The sequence below is a fragment of the Vulpes lagopus genome, chromosome 5, assembly GCF_018345385.1.
Source record: "Vulpes lagopus strain Blue_001 chromosome 5, ASM1834538v1, whole genome shotgun sequence".
NCBI lineage: Eukaryota > Metazoa > Chordata > Mammalia > Carnivora > Canidae > Vulpes > Vulpes lagopus.
This window is the reverse complement of record NC_054828.1, coordinates 75,022,641-75,040,460: the sequence shown is the minus strand read 5'-3', so window position 1 is coordinate 75,040,460 and position 17,820 is coordinate 75,022,641. Positions and strand designations below refer to the sequence as shown.

General features: G+C 38.8%; 1 protein-coding gene and 1 pseudogene across 2 annotated transcripts in view; one reads left to right on the top strand and one right to left on the bottom strand.

Moving 5' to 3' along the window:
• Positions 1-17,820, top strand: part of FCGR1A (Fc fragment of IgG receptor Ia) — a 30,123-nt gene that overhangs the window by 7,736 nt on the left and 4,567 nt on the right. The window contains exons 2-5 of one of the 2 annotated variants that reach the window (XM_041755487.1): positions 11,338-11,445; positions 11,825-11,845; positions 12,736-12,990; positions 17,315-17,566. In XM_041755487.1, the coding sequence (XP_041611421.1) occupies positions 11,415-11,445; positions 11,825-11,845; positions 12,736-12,990; positions 17,315-17,566 (559 nt within the window). In that variant the 5' untranslated portion in view covers positions 11,338-11,414. The remainder of the gene's footprint in view (positions 1-11,337; positions 11,446-11,824; positions 11,846-12,735; positions 12,991-17,314; positions 17,567-17,820) is intronic. The other variant, XM_041755488.1, reaches the window with a different exon arrangement.
• Positions 4,379-5,373, bottom strand: LOC121491821 (annotated as a pseudogene).

Below are 17,820 nucleotides of genomic sequence, written 5' to 3'. Positions count from 1 at the left end.
TGAAGGATAGAAGCCACAGAGGTGCAAGGATGCCTGTCTTGCTAGAAGGCAAGCTAGGTGGAGGCTGAGTCATAAACTTGAGCTCAACAAGGAAAATGACCTTCACCTTGACCTTGAAGAGCGTTAGCTCGTCTGCCCTCTGTCCAACATCCAAGGTACACACCGGCTCTGGCCAACATGCTTCCGATTACCACCTACATCAACCATATGTACATTTATTCCCACATCTCTTTTGAAACTACAAACCTGCACTTCCAACTCACAACTCCAAATTCACAAGTGAATGCCTCATTTGTGTCTTGAATTCACAAGTGCTAACGCTCAATATAACAGTGAGTTCCCAGTCAGCATCACACACTGCCACGCTCTGTACCTCAACACTCTCAGATCAGACCTGGACATAGCATCTCCCAAAAAATCATACTGCACTGTCTTGGTTTCAACTGATCACTAAAACAACACCCAAATCTGTCCCTAGCCCTGCCTGGTTTACCCTCACTACCAACCATCCTGTTGCCCAAACCAGATCTTCCTATTCTTTTTGGATAAATTTTCTCATTCTCTCAACACAGAAACTTATTTCCAGTATAATTAATAAATAGTGCTTAAATTTATTGGACTTTCTACAGACTCATTGCCACTTCATTACTAAACTCTTCTATCTATCACCTATTACCTCCATTAATATAAAATAGACAAAAAAATGGACCCTCCCACAGCCAGGCTAGTCTACTTCAACCCATTTGCCACATTGCATTTTGACTGATTATTCCATGGTATAAAGCTGGACATACATACCTATAGCCTAAGTCTACGTCAACCGCCACAGTAGCTAACCAACAGCAATCCTCCCTTCCTTGGTCATTGGAGCCCTGGAGACCATAGGAAGTGTTGGGAAAGAACCTTAGTGGATAATCCCCGGAGCTAATGGGTTGTAGACTTGTATTGGCTTTGAAGCACATGTACATATTGGAGAAGCACAAGTCTTTGACAGGGATTGGTAATAAGGAAGAACAAAATGAGTCACTGTGGTAGGTAAATCTGACTTTTTACCTTTTCAATTTCACCAAGTCAGTTTCCTGACAGCTGGGATAAAGGCCACCAAAAGGCCTCTGTATGAAGTTCCCTGGAGAAAACATTCTGAAGTTTGGTCTTATGGGAATTCTTAGTAGTCGATCTTAAGAAGTGTCCTAGGAGCACATTCTTCAGCTGAGAACTTGTACCCTTTGGAAGGAGCAGGTCCCACCTAAGGTTCACTTTCATCCCAAATCAGGCTTCAGAGTAGGCTATTTAGTGTAGTTGGGACCTGTGTGGTCTTTGAGTCCATGTATGGACAGGTAGCTCCATTTCTGTGAAGCCCAGTAGATGAAGTCTTAGGGACTGCTGTGGGTTGTGAGAGAAGCAACCTCACGAAGTATTTGGATATGTTACAAGCTAAAGGACAACAAGCTAAAGGACACCTTAACCTAAGAATATTGGTGCTTTAATAGCAAGCATTTCACCTCCTACCTGAGTGTCCCAGGTTTGGTTGCGGGCCAGTGCATATGACTGTTATTCTTTTTTCTCCATCACAGAAACTTCATTTACTACCTCTTGAGTCTTTATTATAAGGGTAAGTCTAGTTGATGCAAAGATCCAACAGGCATGGGCAGCACTGCAGTCAGGTGAGGAAAGGAAGAGAAAGAATAAAATGGGCAGTATTTGGGGAATACTGGGAATACTGGGACAGGACTATGATCATGGAAGGATTAATGCTTGGCGTGATGTGCACAGCTGTTCCTCTGGGGGGCAAAGCAAGTTCTCGTATGTTGCTGGGGACATGTAACATTTGGAACTAATATTCTTGCCACACTCATGTGCATAACTCCTGATATTATGAAAATAAATGTCCTAGAATATGAAGAATAACTTCAGTGTGTGTTTCTTTCTTTGGAAATTGCTTTTGGAAAAAGGCCAAAGATTTTCCTTCTTTGTCATGCATGCCTATATTCTTTTGGTTTTCTGTTGTCATGATACATGTAAATATATCCCTAGAAGTAGACTTGAGGAACAAAGAATCTCTCATCCTCTTCTTTAGGTTGCCATTTCATTAACTTTTCTTGAATCTCCTGTGTATTACATTGGACCAGAAAGTTGAGAAATGTGGCCAATAGAGAATTTCTCTCTAGGTCACTGTACAGGTCACTATAAAATGAATGGTCAAGGTCATATATTAAGTTAACTTTAGGAACCTAGTAAAGGAGAAGTCAGTTGTTCCTTTTGAATGCTAATTATTTACCTTTTCTATCAGAAAAGGCCTATCAGACAGCCACAAATACTTTACAAATAGAGAAGTATTCAGACTTTCTGACCTAGATGGGCACAGCAAATGCAAATAAAACCTATTCAGAATGAGAGAGAAACTGAAGTATGGGAGAAGTGCTAGGAAGTTCTAAAGCCAATCAAAAGCCAATCAACTTTAATTGCCAACCACTTAATTAACAGTTTAACTTCCTGACATCATGTGGCCACTCTTCACAAATGATACTACATCAAGTGATAATGTGGGTAATGTGATAACTGCCAAAGCAGAAGCATATCCACCTTATCTCTACTCTGTCCAAAATGCCAACTCTAGAAGGCTGCTTTTTTGTTACATACATAGGAAACACAGTAATTTAGGGGATACTCAAACAAGTAGGACAGAGAAAGGGCCATTAGTAGTTTTGGTGTTCTAAAGAGACAAAATTAAGAGGGTGGGAATTGGGAGACAATGTTGGAAGTTCTGTGGAGTGGTGGAAAATTATTCTGGACCAAATACTTCTTGCTGTTGGTCCTGTTATAAGGGAAGCAATTGTCATGAGAGGAGCCACATCAATGAGCATTCAATACACCATGGGAGACAGAGACAAAAATGCAGCAGAAAACTGGGCAAGGAAGGCAAGGGATTTGGCACTACCATCTATCCATCCCCATGCCATGGGCAGAGTCATCCTGGATTCTTTTTTTGCAGTCTCCCTTGATACCTGCCAATTAATAACCTAGGATTCATCTAGGGAAGAAGTTCTGACTTCAGTTGCAGGCTGTGGCTGGGAAATCATCCTAAACTATGATATGACAGTAATCATACACACATTTAAAAATAAGGTATCTTTAAAGATTAGTCTATTATACCTTTACAGTTGAAGGTGAAGAAGAAAATATCAAAGCTCTTTGTCTAACAAAATGGCTCTTGAAGATTAATTTACATATCATTACCCATGATAACCAACTAGCATAGAGGACAGTTAAAAATGGATGGTTGGGACGCTTGGGTGGCTCAGTGGTTGAGCGTCTGCCTTTGGCTCAAGGCATAATCGCAGGACTCTGGGATCAAGTCCCACATCAGGCTTCCTGCATGAAGCCTGCTTCTCCCTCTGCCTATGTCTCTGTCTCTGTCTCTGTCTCTCTCTCTCATGAATAAAATCTTAAAAAAAATAAAAAATAAAAATGGATGGTTATATTCCAGTAGAGACATATACTGAAGTCATGTCTTAAAGTCTATTAATGTAGCTATCTTTTGGTTAATGTTTTCTTTTTTTTAAGATTTTATTTATTTATTCATGATAGACACACAGAGAGAGGCAGAGACACAGACTCCATGCGGGGAGCCCTATGGGGACTCAATCCCGAGCCCAGGATCATGCCCTGAGCCAAAGATAGCTGCTCAACCGCTGAGCCACCCAGGCCTCCCTTGGTTAATGTTTTCAATAATGCTCCTTTTCTCTCTTTTTGTTTTCAACCATTTTATCACTTCATGGTTTTGGTAGGTCTCTTGGATACAGCATATAATTGATTTTTAAATTCAGTCTAGCAATATTTATTTTTTACTGAATAATTGAGCCTACTTACCTTTAATATAATTGTTGATATAATTAATTTTAAATCTACTATCTTTCTTTAATTTTTATTTATTTATGATAGTCACACAGAGAGAGAGGCAGAGAGAGAAGCAGGCTCCATGCACCGGGAGCCCGATGTGGGATTCGATCCAGGGTCTCCAGGATCGTGCCCTGGGCCAAAGGCAGGCGCTAAACCGCCACGCCACCCAGGGATCCCTATTCTTTTCTATTTGTCTTCCTTGATCTCTTTTTTTTTACTTTTTTTTTTTCAGGTGAAACATTTTTATTTCACAGTTGTCTTTAAAACCACAAAGACACTATGTTCTTCATATAAAAACATTAGTACAGATAACTATACTTTCTAGAAAATGATTATATAGACCTTCTCAAAGAAAAATGCACACCATTATATAGTTCAGACAAGTTACTTGGGAAAAACACATCTGGGCCGATTCCTAAAACATACCAGAAGACCACGCTGCATCTTTTGGTTCAAAGTATAGATTACTATCATCAGTAAGGGCTCCTGCATTCTTACATATTTGATAATACACATATAGACTGGTTTGTGACTTAATGCTCCATTGGTTCATCAGCCTTTTCTGCAGGTTCATCAGCAGGTTGAGCAGGCTGTGCCTTTCTCTGTGGTCTTTCTTCAAGACCTTCCAGGAACAGAGATACATCATCATCATCATAAATCGTAAACTCCAAGTCTTTACCAACAATTCCAATGGAAACATTCTTTGTAGTTAGGTCCTGTTCTGCAGGAAGTGTCTCTCGTAAGGCACGCAGACCATGTTTAACCAGTTCATTCAAATTGCACTCCATAAACCCAGACATATGTCTCTCCAAGTAAGTACGAGCTGATTGAGAACGGGCTCCAATGGACATGGCTCTACAATCAAAATAGTTGGCAGATGGACAGGTTTGGAAAATGTGAGGGCCCATATCATCATAACCAGCAATAAGCAGTCCAACACCATATGGTCTCCGGCCATACCGTTGTGTTGGTATCTGGGTCTAGCTTCCAATTAGAGATACAAGACGAGACACAGGAAGAGGTCTGTCAAATACAAATCTGGAATCCAAACACTCCTGGCGCATAAAATTACATAACAGTCTAGCATCAGCAGTAAGTCCCGCAATTGAGATACCAAATGGTTATCAACATGAATTTTCTTCTGATGAGCTGCAAGCTCTGACTGTGCTCTCTTCAATGCAACCAACACTGCGTGGGTTTTTGATTTCAGACCAACTGAGGCTGAACCTTGTTTGACAGCTTCCATTGCATATTCAATTTGATGAATCCTGCCCTGAGGGCTCCAAACAGTGATGTCATTGTCATACTGGTTGCGAAACTTGCTTCTGGCGCAGTCTCACTGCGGCCTCCGGCCTCCGGCAGAGATAGCGGCTTCAGGAGCAAGGCCCTGTTTTTTACTTCTTTCTCTCTTTTTGGATTGTTATCTTTTGAACTATTATAGCTTTTTTATTGTTTTATATACTTTACATCCATTTTTCCTTCTATGTTTTTCATTGAATTTCACTTTGCTTCTTTTCTGTCAGTGATTAAAGATTAGTCTTTATTTTCTTTTTTTAGTTAATTTTAACCTTTGATTTATCAAGCATAGTAATTAATTATTACACTTGCCCTCATCCTGGACAGTATAGAGACCTTGGAATACTTTTATTCCATCTAATGTCATCTATATATATATATGCAGTTATCATTTACTTTTATTTATTTATTTTAAGATTTCATTTATTTATTCATGAGAGACACAGAGAGGCAGAGACACAGGCACAGGGAGAAGCAGGCTCCATGCTGAGAGCCCGATGTGGGACTCAATCCTGGGTTCGCAGGATCAAGCCCTGGACTAAAGGCAGCGCTTAAACTGCTGAGCCACCGGGGCTGCCCCTGCAGTTATCATTTAATATCTAATGTCATCTATACATATGCAGTTATCAGTTTATTATTATTCTATTATATAGTCAGTATCACATATTATACTCATTCTGAGTATTAGGCCCCAAAAGACCATTTATACATTTTTATATGATCAATGTTAGATGTATTTATGGCTATCTTTATTTTTATTTTTTTCTTTGTCTGTCTTTCCATATGGAATCATTTTTCTTCTGCCTGAGAAACATCATTTAGAAGTTTCTTTTGTGTTAGTCTGTTTGGGAAGAACTGTTTCAGCTTTTTTTCTCTGAAAGTGCCTTTATTTTACTTTAATTATTGAAGACTTTTATTAAGTATGTAAGTCTAGGAGGCAGTTACTCTCAGAACATTGAAAATATCTGCATTCAATTTTTGCTTTTCAAAAGTCGGTCAGTGGTCTGCTGCTGATTTGAATGTAATCTCTTTTTTCTCTGAATATTTTTTTTTGTCTGTCTTTTATTTTCTGCAGTTTTACTCTGATCTCTCTAGTACTGATACCCCTTTATTTACCTTGTATAAGACTGGTTGGCCTTCTGGAATCTGTTGATTTGGGTCTTTCACATTGCCTGGAAAACTCTCAAACATTTCTTCTTCAAATATCGCCTTTGCCTTGTTTTCTCTCTCTCTTCTACTTCCAAGACTCTAACCAAAATATAAGATACACCTTCTCACTCCATTTACTATTTTTTGTTTGTGTGTTTTAATATTACATTTTTTTCTCCTTGTCCTATATTTTGATTTTTTTCTTTTTCCCATATTTTACTTTACTGTTTTCTCTTCAGCTGTGACTTCTGTTAAACTCTTTCGTTGAGTTCTTACTTTTAGCTATTTTTATTTCATTTCAGAATTTATTTTTTCCCTCACTAAGGGAAGAAAATGTTTCCAGGAAGATGAAAGGATTAACTGTAAAACATTGATAGATTAGATTAAATGAGGGTAAATAAGAACTGTATTGAGTTTAGCAAAGTTTTTGGCAGCCTTGACAAGAGAAGTTTCAGGAGAGTGATGAGAATAAAGGTTTGATTGTAGTGGATTCTAGATGAGAGACTGAATATACAAATGGGACAATGGCCAGATCATATATAAAAATAGAATTCCGACCCACAATCTGCAGCAACCAGTGCTGGAGACCAAACCATTATTTACACTAACCAGCTCAGATTATAGTTGTAAAAAGAAATGTTTCCTTTTGTCCCTTTTGACTAGAAGAGGCCTGTGGTCACCCTTTGAAAAGTTGGAACGATTTGGAAAGATGGTGATCAGGGTTATAGGTTTTCAAGCCTTTTTAAGGTTTGAAAAGGTTATACATTTACTACCCCTACGGAGTGCTGAGGTGTCATGAGATGTAAATGCTTTATCTGTAGATTGTCACCACACTTTTACTGCAAAGGATTAATTTTCCCCCAAGGGCATCTGGCTTTGACTTCTTTCCACGTAATAAAGCTGCTAATTACCTCAAAAGATTTCTGAGTTACAGTATAGAGGTAAGCATACTTGGGGTCAGTGAAGAATAATTCTGTTTCTACTGAATTTTATGATTATATCACTACTGCACAAAACCAGACTTGGAGCTAGTTTGTGTCTCACTGAACCATTTATTAACTTTCTGACCATAAGCAAGTTGCTTGACCTTTTTTAGCTTTTTTTCTCATGCACAAAATTGAGATAGATAATAGCAAGATATTTTCATCCAAGTAAAATGCTGGACTGTTCAGCCTTGTTTAAATGGATGAATCTATTTTATTACTCTGTCTTTCCAGTAAGTGTTATTTTTACTTTCTGCTAAGAATCAGCCTAGAAGCTATTAGAGGAAGAGAAACTAAGTTGTGGTGGCAAGAAACAAGTTTAGACTGTGATTAAGGTCAATCTCACCCAAATAGGATAAAACCCTAAGAAACAAGTTATCGTACAGAAATTTTCAAGGATTAAGACCACTGTATATGCTTCTTCTGAGCTCTAAATATACAAGATTTTCATTCAAATAACTCTCATATCACAAAATCTTGCAGAGTGCTTCAATTCACACTTACCCACTCCTAGTAGTTCTGTGAGCTGAGAGCTTTTCAAAGTTCAAAAAAACTGGTCTGAATCCCACGAACCTTGATTGCAAAGTGAACGTTACTTATTATCTGGACTCTGTGCTGGAGGAACTATAGGCAGGAGCATTAGCTAAGTCATTAGAGTAGAAGCTTCTAGCTGAAGTAATATTGCATTATAAAATGCTCTTCAAATTGCCAATTTCACTTGTAGTGAAGTTCCTTACCACTACTCCGGTCTGCCCTCCTCATAGGTTATTACAAAGAAAATATTACTACTATTTTCATCATTAATTCCTCAGAATATTGAGGGTCAGAACTATGTCGCCAATAGTAGAGTTCTTAGAAATTCTGGATTATATTGTCATAAAGGGGCTCATTACTTTTGCATGGAATGTTAAAAGGAGGGCAGCCCGGCTGGCTCAGCGGTTTAGCGCCGCCTTCAGCCCAGGGCCTGATCATGGAGACCTGGGATCGAGTCCCATGTCAGGCTCCCTGCATGAAGCCTGCTTCTTTCTCTGCCTGTGTCTCTGCCTCTCTCTGTCTCTCATGAATAAATAAAATTAAAAAAAAAAAAAAGGAATGTTAAAAGGATTGATAGTATGCAGATAGCATATTAGATTTGCTGTAAGTTGAAATAGTTTTAAGGAAATAGCGATAAAATAGTGCTTCTATAGAGAACATTCTATACATTAGAATTCCACAACAATGAGCTTTTGGTAAAGCCACTGATTTGATCACTGAAAAGCTTGGGAAAGCATCTCAAGAGCACACAGGAAAATTAGACAAAAGGCTTAATGGATATATTCATGATGACAAAAAAAAAAAAAAGTGGGTTTAGAGAAAGAGGAAATGGATAAAGTAATCCCAGACTGAGACAACCTATAAAAGACAAACTATAATACCACTAGAAATTGGGACGCCTGGGTGGCTCAGCGGTTGAGCGTCTGCCTTCTGCCGGATCCCGGAATTGAGTTCCGCATCAGGCTCTCTGCATGGAGCCTGCTTCTCCCTCTGCCTTGTGTCTCTGCCAATCTCTCTCTCTGTGTCTCATGAATAAATAAATAAAATCTTTTAAAAAATACCACTAGAAATTAACCATAAAGGCTAGATGATACAAATATAAAATCATGGATAAAGATTGATTTTCTAAGTTGATGAACTTTGAGGATACATGAAGCAGAGAAAGATTTAATAGATCAAGTAGTAGGAATAACTAAGGATGAAAAAATCATTGAATTTCTAATGGAAACTTGAAATTGAACCAATCAGGAACTTTTTATAATGAACAGCCGTTGGAGAAAAACATCAGGTAAAGTTTATCAAATCTCTTGAAAAACACTTCCAGCATTAGCAAATATATCAAGGTAGTATATTACAGCTATTCAAAAGATATACAACATACATACAAAACATATTAAGCAAAATTGTGGTGTAGACATTATATGCAATTATTTACTTAAAACTTTCTGGATAGGTTTGAATAGTTCCTAAAATATATGGTTGTTAAAGAAGGAATTGAGTAGAAAATAAAGTATTACTGACTGCTTTTTACTGGCAGAGTGTAAAAATAAGATAAATTCTTGGTCAATTCTGTATAAAATTTACATGATATTACCTTAAAAACTATATCAAATAATTGTTCACAAATTATTTTCTGTAGTAAATAAGAGAAAATTTTTAATTAAAATAGGTGAATAAGACTTTGCATGTCCCTTTGAGAAAAGCGTATTGTATGAAGCCTATGATGGTCTTGTAAACTATCATCAGTCTATGGAAATATAAATGTCAAAGATAGATGTAACTTCTAGTGGCTCGTCTGAGTATCATAATTTTCACTGGTCATTACATACTGGAGATTCGTCTACCTGCCTTGATTAGTGTTTGCTCTGTTATCCTAGTTGTTTTTACATTTGGAAACTGCAGATGCTCATTAGAAAAAAAGTATTTCATCCTTCACAGTTCTCTTTCAGTTCTCTTCCACAATACTCATTTCCCCATGTTTTTCTGGTCATTCACTCATTTTTCAAAGAAGCAACTATTGTACTACAAAGGAATTGTGAGGGGTAGAGTGGGTACCATTATACTCTCTCTCTCTCTCTTTTTTTTTTTTTATTAAGACTTTATTTATGAGAGACACAGAGAGGCAGAGACACAGGCGGAGGGAGAAGCGGGCTCCATGCAGGGAGCCTGATGTGGGACTGGATCCAGGCCCCAGGATCATGCCCCAGGCTGAAGGCGGCGCTAAACCGCTAAGCCACCCGGGCTGCCCCCCTTATACTCTCTTGGAGAGACTGTGGAGGAAATCAAAGTGCCTGGCTCTAAACCTGGTTTCTACTTTTTATAACCTTGGGCAAGTTACCAAATTCCTCTTTGTCTAGTTTTCTCATTTACAAAACAGAGACAACCAGAGAGTCTACTCATACTTTATTTTGAGGGTTAAATGAAAAAAGACATATCAAGCATATTTGCCTGGTATATCATAAGCACTCTACAAATATATGCAATGATGATGATAATGATAACAGACAATCTGACAACATGTATCTAAAGAAAAAAATGTATATTTTCCTGGACTGAGTGATGTTGGTTCTAAGAAAGTATCCTATGGAGATAGTAAGTTGAGTTCTTAAAGATAGGTGTAAAACTATTCATTGCAGTGCTGGTAGTAACAGTAAAACATTAGAAATATCTTGCATGTCCATGAAGAGACATCCCTTCTTAGAGATATTTCTACTCATATATACGAGTCATTTTTCTTCTCTATAGCATTTACATTAAACAGTTAATTTCCTTAGCTATAGCCAAGATAAACACTCCAAATTCATAATGTTTTTCAGGGAGGTGGCTTTTAAAAAAACAAACCAAAATGGGATATTGATCCTGTATGTATTCTCAGAGGAATAGAGACTTCATTGTAGTAGGGAGCTCTTAAAATGAGTTATTCCTCACATGTCATGTAGAGGTTGATACAGAATAATCTGGATTCAGATGATAAAGTTGTAGAGACAATGGCCAGGCTTTGAACCAGCTTTAGAAATGAGGATTTGCTACATTTTAGCCCCCCAAAACAGAATTAGTAAAGAGAGAATACAATTAGAATAGAATATCAATGGGCAGCCCCGGTGGCTCAGTGGTTTAGCGCCGCCTTCAGCCCAGGATGGAGTTCCACGTCGGGCTCCCTGCATGGAGCCTGCTTCTCCCTCTGCCTGTGTCTCTGCCTCTCTCTCTCTCTCTCTCTCTCTCTCTCTCTCTGTCTCTCATGAATAAATAAAATCTTAAAAGAAAAAAACAATAGAATACTAATAAAAACTTTAGTCTTTCCCTTGAATTTGAGAGTTTCATAACCCCAAATCCAGAGTTTCAAACTGGAGAAGACAGGCTAAGTAGTTTGAGAATGGGAAGAGAATGCTGCAAGAATTAAGGACATATTTCCCCAAAAAGGAGCATGATGGTAGTGGTCAGAAGAGGCAGTTTCCTTCCTCTTTTCTAATTTCAGCTCCAGAGCCTCCAGCAGAAACTCTTCAATGTCTTGCATGTTACAGACTTCACTGTTGCCATCAGCTTGGAGATAACATGTGGCTCTTGACAGTTCTACTCCTTTGGGGTAAGTTGGGTATAGAGGGATAGCTAGAAGGGTAGTGGCTCTGTCTTCCTTTGGTATCCTAGACTAGAACTCATGAATGTGGGGACAACTATATCTGTGCTTCCATGATTTATTTATGCTCATTATACCAAAAGCCTGGGAAGAGAGACTTAGTGATAACATTTAGCCTGGAAGCATCATATCAAAATAAAGCCTCATCAATAACCATCCATAAGTTGTTCAGTACCACTAGCCCCTGATTTTGAGAAAGGGGGTAGAGAGAGACTCAAGACACCTAAGCTGGCCCCTTAGAGTCTATATTAGTTTTGTCTCCTTGATTCTCCTTTCCTTGTCATCTCCCACTGACCAACTTATGTCTCTCTTCTTTGGTCTCTTACAGTCCCAGCTGGTGCACAAACGGGTGAGTAATCTTTAACTTTATTTCTCTTCCTCTGCCACATTCCTGCTTCTGAAGGGTGAGTTTTGTTTTCCTAAAGAAGAGAGTATAGGGAGAGGATAGAAACAAGAAAGATTTATAAATTATGTAAAATCTCCTATATTCGGAGTATGATTTCAATAAAATCCTGGTTTTTAAAGTTTCTAAGATTTCCTGAAAAAGCCCTGAGCTTTGGACTAAATGCCTATGTGTATAAAAGGCCAGAATTGCAAAACTATAGATGTAGCTCTGCCAACATTCCAGAATTGCAAATTGCCAATTCCAGAATTGCAAAACCATAGACGTAGCTCTTCCAACATTCCTCAAACCTGTCCCCTTTAGAAGAAAGCTGAGTACTTTCTTTTTAGAGAGAACCAAGCAAGTACTGTAGGCTTCTTTCTAAGTGAGGAGTTTGAGCCTCTATTTCCAATGCAGATGCTAATTAAGTCCTGAGTTTAACCCTCAGGGACAGTATAACACAGAGGATAAGAGAAGCAGCTCCAGTCAACTTGCCTGGGTTTAAAACTCTTCTGCTTTACCAACAATGAAAACTAAATTAGTCATTTGTTTCTTCTTCATTTTTTTTTTTAGTCATTTGTTTCTTAGGAACCCCAAATCTCCAACATCTAGATGTAGATTTAATAACATGAACGGAGCTCTGTGCATGGGGTGTGGATGCTCTCAGTAGCTAGCTTTTACAGGTTCCCACTTGCTTATTTTTCAGTCTCATCTAACTATATATTTTTTACCTTGTGCCTTCCACAAAACCTTACTAATTACTCAGATCTTCCTTTTATTCCACTTGGTCTTTTTTTCCCCTTCTTTTTCTTTTTCGTTTTCTTTCTTTCTTTTTTCTTTTTTTAATCCCCAAGCAGACCCCGTAAAGGCAGTGATCACCTTGCAGCCTCCATGGGTCAGTGTATTCCAAGAGGAAAGTGTAACCTTATGGTGCGAGGGACCCCATTTGCCTGGGGACAGCTCTACACAGTGGTTTCTCAATGGCACAGCCACTCAGACCTTGACCCCCAGATACAGAATCGCTGCTGCCAGTGTCAATGACAATGGTGAATACAGGTGCCAGACAGGTCTCTCAGTCCTAAGTGACCCGATACAGCTGGAAATCCACAGAGGTAAGTAGGGCATGGAACAGGAGAGCTGGAAATCACAAGGTCTCCCTTTATGTTTTCCCCTTTATCAATGCCAGATATGTGTGTTTTCATTTATTGGAGTGTAAATTTCAGCTCTGTGTGCCTACTAGGTGAAATTAAGTCCAAATACTTAGAATATCACGCGAGGGTCCTTAAACTGTGCCCCATTAGCACCCCTCTGGGACAGCTGTGAGCAGGGTATCTAGTGTAAAACTCAGACCCTAAGATTTTATTATTTAAAATGAACTAATTTTGTTGAAAATCTGCACACAGTAAATTAGAATTCAGAAAAATGTACAATGATGAACAATGAAATCTCTCTTCCACCTCAAACTCCTAGTCCCATGGTCACCTTCTATAGAAATAAAACTGTTAATATTTATGAACCGTAAAAAACAGTGGTTGATGAGGCACCTGGGGGCTCAGTCAGTTAAGTGTCTACCTTCAGCTCAGGTAATGATCCCAGGGCCCTGGGGTTGAGCCCCATATTGTGCCTCCTACTCAACGGGAGAACGGGGAGTCTGCTTCTCCTTCCCCCTCTGCTGTTCCCTCTGCTTGTGCTCTCTTGCTTTCTCTCTCAAAGAAATGAAATTTTTTTTAAATGGTTGGTTGAATACTCTATATACTGTTCTACACCTTGCTTTTATCACTTAAAATACCTTGGAGGTCTATTTAAATCAATAGAGATCTACCACGAACTTTCAAATGTCTGCCATATGGCTGTGCTGTAACTGATTTAATCATTTACCTATTAGTAAACTTGTAGTATATTTCCAGTTTTTTGTTTTTACAGTCCTGCAATAGACATCTCTATACTTATAGACTGGAGCACATTTCATAATATATCTGTAAGATAATATTCTGGACATGAAATTACTTTGAGACTAAGCATTTTAAATGTTGATGAATGGAAGGGACCCCCCCCCCCCACATATCCACTTAAATTTGTAAAAGATTTCCATTTGTCAAGAAATGGAAACTGAATGTTTCATTATTCAGGATAAATCATTCAAATGTGTTGGGGGAGAAGTAAGGGGAGGGGCAGAAAGAGAGTTAGGAGGAGTCTCCCTACCAAGCAGGGAGCCAGGGGGCACAGGACTTGGGGATTATGACCTGAGCTGAAGTCAGAGGCTTAACTGACTGTCCCTTGGACAGAACTGTTTTTACAAGATATTTTATATAGTTGAAGTAGAAGAAGTGTTTTATAGTTCAAGTGACAAAAAAAGTGAAACAGGGCTAGGAAGAGTCCACTTTCTTTGCCTCTGTACAGACTGTAGAAGCCCCAGCATTAATGACTTACTGAGAACAATATATTTTCCGTTTTTTTAAAAAGCTTTATTTATTTATTTGAGAGAGCGAGCAAGAGAGAGCGAGCGAGCGAGCATGATGAGTGTGAGTGGCAGAGAGAGAGGGAGAGAGAATCTCAAGCAGACTCCACGCTGAGTTCAGAGTCTGTCTCAGGACAGTGAGATCATGACCTGAACCAAAATCAAGGATTGGATGTTTAACCAACTGAGCCACTCAGGGGCCCCACTATTTCGGGCCTCTTACCGGTAGTACTGCTATGAACATTTTTCTTTTAAGATGTTATTTTTTTAAGGAATCTCTACATCTAACATGGGGCTGGAACTCATAATCCCCAGATCAAGAGTTGCACACTGTATCAGCTGAGCCAGCCAGGTGCCCCCACTGTGGACATTTTGATACCTGTTTTTTGGTGCACTTATGTATACATATCTGTTGATATGCCTAGGAGTGGAATTGCTCGGTCACAAAATGTACATCATTTGTTCAGCTTTAGTTTTCCAAAGTGGTTATACCATATTACACTTCTACAGTGGAATGTAAGAGTTCTGGTTCCTTTTCATCCTCATCAACACTCGGTGCTTTCTTTCTTTTCTTCTTTCTTTCTCTTTCTTTCTTTCTTTCTTTCTTTCTTTCTTTCTTTCTTTCTTTTTCTTTCTTTATTCTTTCTTTCATTCTCTCTTTCTTTTTTCTCTCTCTCTCTTTCTTTTCTTTCTTTCGTTCTTCTTTTTCTTTTTAACACACAGAGGTTTTTATATCTTTCAGTTTAGTCATTCTGGTGCATGTGCGGTAGTCATCACATAGCTTTAATTTGCATTTTCCTGAAGACTCATGACATCAAGCATTTTCTACATTTATTACTTATTTGGATATCCTCTTTTGTAAAATACCTGTCTAGGTTTTTTTGTCAATTTTTCTTTATTGTTGTCTTTCCTTATCGACTTGTAGGATCTCTGTAGTTTGGACATAAGTCCTTTTTCAAGTGTTGCAAATATCTTTCACACTGTGGCTTGTCTTTTCACTATCTATGCTGTTTTTTCAGTGAAAAAAAGTGCTTACATTTACTGTAGTACAGTATAAATACATCAGGTTTTTGAGTTGGTGCTCTCTATGCCCTTATTTAAAAATGTTTTGCCACAGCTAACCAGCAGAGGAGAGTTCACCTGTAGGTACACTAACTCTGTCACTTCAGTTAAATCTGTATGTGCTGAGACCACCAAAATACAGCTGGTTTGAGGATCTATGAGCATCCCAATCCTGCTTTAAGGTGATGAAGATGGAAAGAATGGCTTTTGAGGAGGAAATTAATAATGTCTGCTAAAAAGCTGTATCCTGCAATTTTTGATAATACTCCCAACAATCATTTAAGACTAAATCTTTTTAATTTTCATTAGTATGTATATAATTCTTCTTTCTTTTTCTTTCCTCGTGAATTATTTAGAAGTGATTTAGGAAGGTGGCTTTTTGTTACTGATTTCTAATTTTATGTTAAATATGGTATCAGTTCTTTAGTATTTGTTGAAAATTGCTTGTGGCTTAGTCCATACTCGGTATTTTTAACTGTTGCATGTGTGTTTGGAAAGTATGTGAATTTTCTTTAAGCTATAGCTTCTATATAAATCCACAAAAATCAACTCTATTCATTGTGTCATTCAGATATGTTATATCATCACTAGTATTTTTGACAGTGTCTGATCCCATCATGTTTGTGGATGTATAAAGCTAAGGTGTTTGTGTGTTGGGGTACTGTAATCTTTGAGCACCTCTTGGTTGGGAATGGGAATAAGGGAGAGAAGAGCATTATATTTAGAAACACTGTGACAGCATCCAAAACTATAAAAGTCATGCTACATATACCACTGGAATACCTCTGCCTTCTGTTCTTAGGTAAGTTCTGGAGGGGGAAAAACACTACTGTCCCTTTTCGTCTTTTGTCCTTTAAGAACCTCCTCCCCATTTAGCCAAATCAACTGCTCCAGGGAAAGAAAAAGGAAGCATTTTTTTTGGTTATGTGTAGAGGTGTACATCAAAAGAGGGCGGGCCCCTTGGACATGGAGCTTGTTTTTACCAGCTAGATCACTGATCTGCGCATGTGTGTATATTCTGTCAATTTAGGGGCACATATACATCTGGAAATGTTTGCTATTCTGTGTGCTTGTCTTGGGACAAACAAGTATGTGGGATACCATTAACATAGTAGTCAGGAGTTGGAGTGTTTTAGTTTTTTTTATTGGTGTGTAACAAATTACTACAAACACAGCAGTTTAAAACAATGTATATTTATTATCTTTCCATGGGTCAGGAGTCTCAGCACAGCTTAGCTGGGTGCTCTGCAGGGGCTGCAGTTAGGGTATTGACTGAGTTGTGTTCCTTCCTGCAGATCTTCCAAGCTCACATGGTCGTTGCCAGAATTTAGAATTCAGTTCCTTATGTTATAGGCCTGAGGTCCCCACCTTTTTGCTGGCTGTCAGTTGGAAGTAATCTCAGCTCCTAGAGGCAGGCCTCTGCCAGATGGCCCTCTCCCAACATAGTGGCTTACTTCTTCAGGGCCGGTGGGAGACTCTCAGTCCAGTCAGCTAAGACAGAGTCATATAACGTAACCTCATCGTGACAGAGACATCCTGTAACCTTTTTCATATCCTGTTCATTAAGCAAGTCTCAGGTTACACACACACCCAAGGGGATTACACAAGGGTGTGACACACTGGAGTCATCTTAGAATATTGCCTACCACATACAGTAAAATGTTTTTATCCCAACCAACTTCTGAAATCTGGCAAGGGAAGTAAGAAGGGCCTGTGTGCATGGCTGCTTGTAAAGACTACTTTTCTTCCCAAAAAAGCTAAAGATAATTGGGGGATGGGCAATAGGCCTCAAATTTGGCAGAGCTCTGAGGTTGAAATGTTGAAAGAAAAAAAGATAAGAAATCCACCAGGGCCCAGCTTCAGCCTCCTTGTGCCTCTGCTACTGTATACATACATTTTGGGTATATATTTTCCAGATTGGCTAATACTCCAGGTCTCTGGCAGAGTCTTCACGGAAGGGGAACCTCTGACTTTGAGGTGTCATGGATGGAATAATAAGCTGGTGTACAATGTGCTTTTCTACCAAAATGGCACAGTCTTGAAGTTTTCTCCTCAGAATCCTGAATTTACCATTCTGAAAACCAGCCTACATCACAATGGCATCTATCACTGCTCAGGCATGGGAAAGCATCGCTACGAATCAGCAGGAGTATCTATCACTATAAAAGGTATGTATCTGAATAGTCACAGAGCTCTAGTTTTAAGGACCATTATAAATCATCACTTCAGTTTGCAAGAGAAGAGACTTAAGTTCCAGAGAAGTAGCTGTCTCACTGAAGGCCATGCAGTGACCAGTGGCTGGGCCAGGACTGGAACTGAAATCTTCTGGGCCTCCGGTCTATTGCTCTTTCCAGTAAATCGCAATGCCCATCAGTAATCCCAGGAGCTAACATGAAGGGCAGGGCATAGTGAGGATCTATTT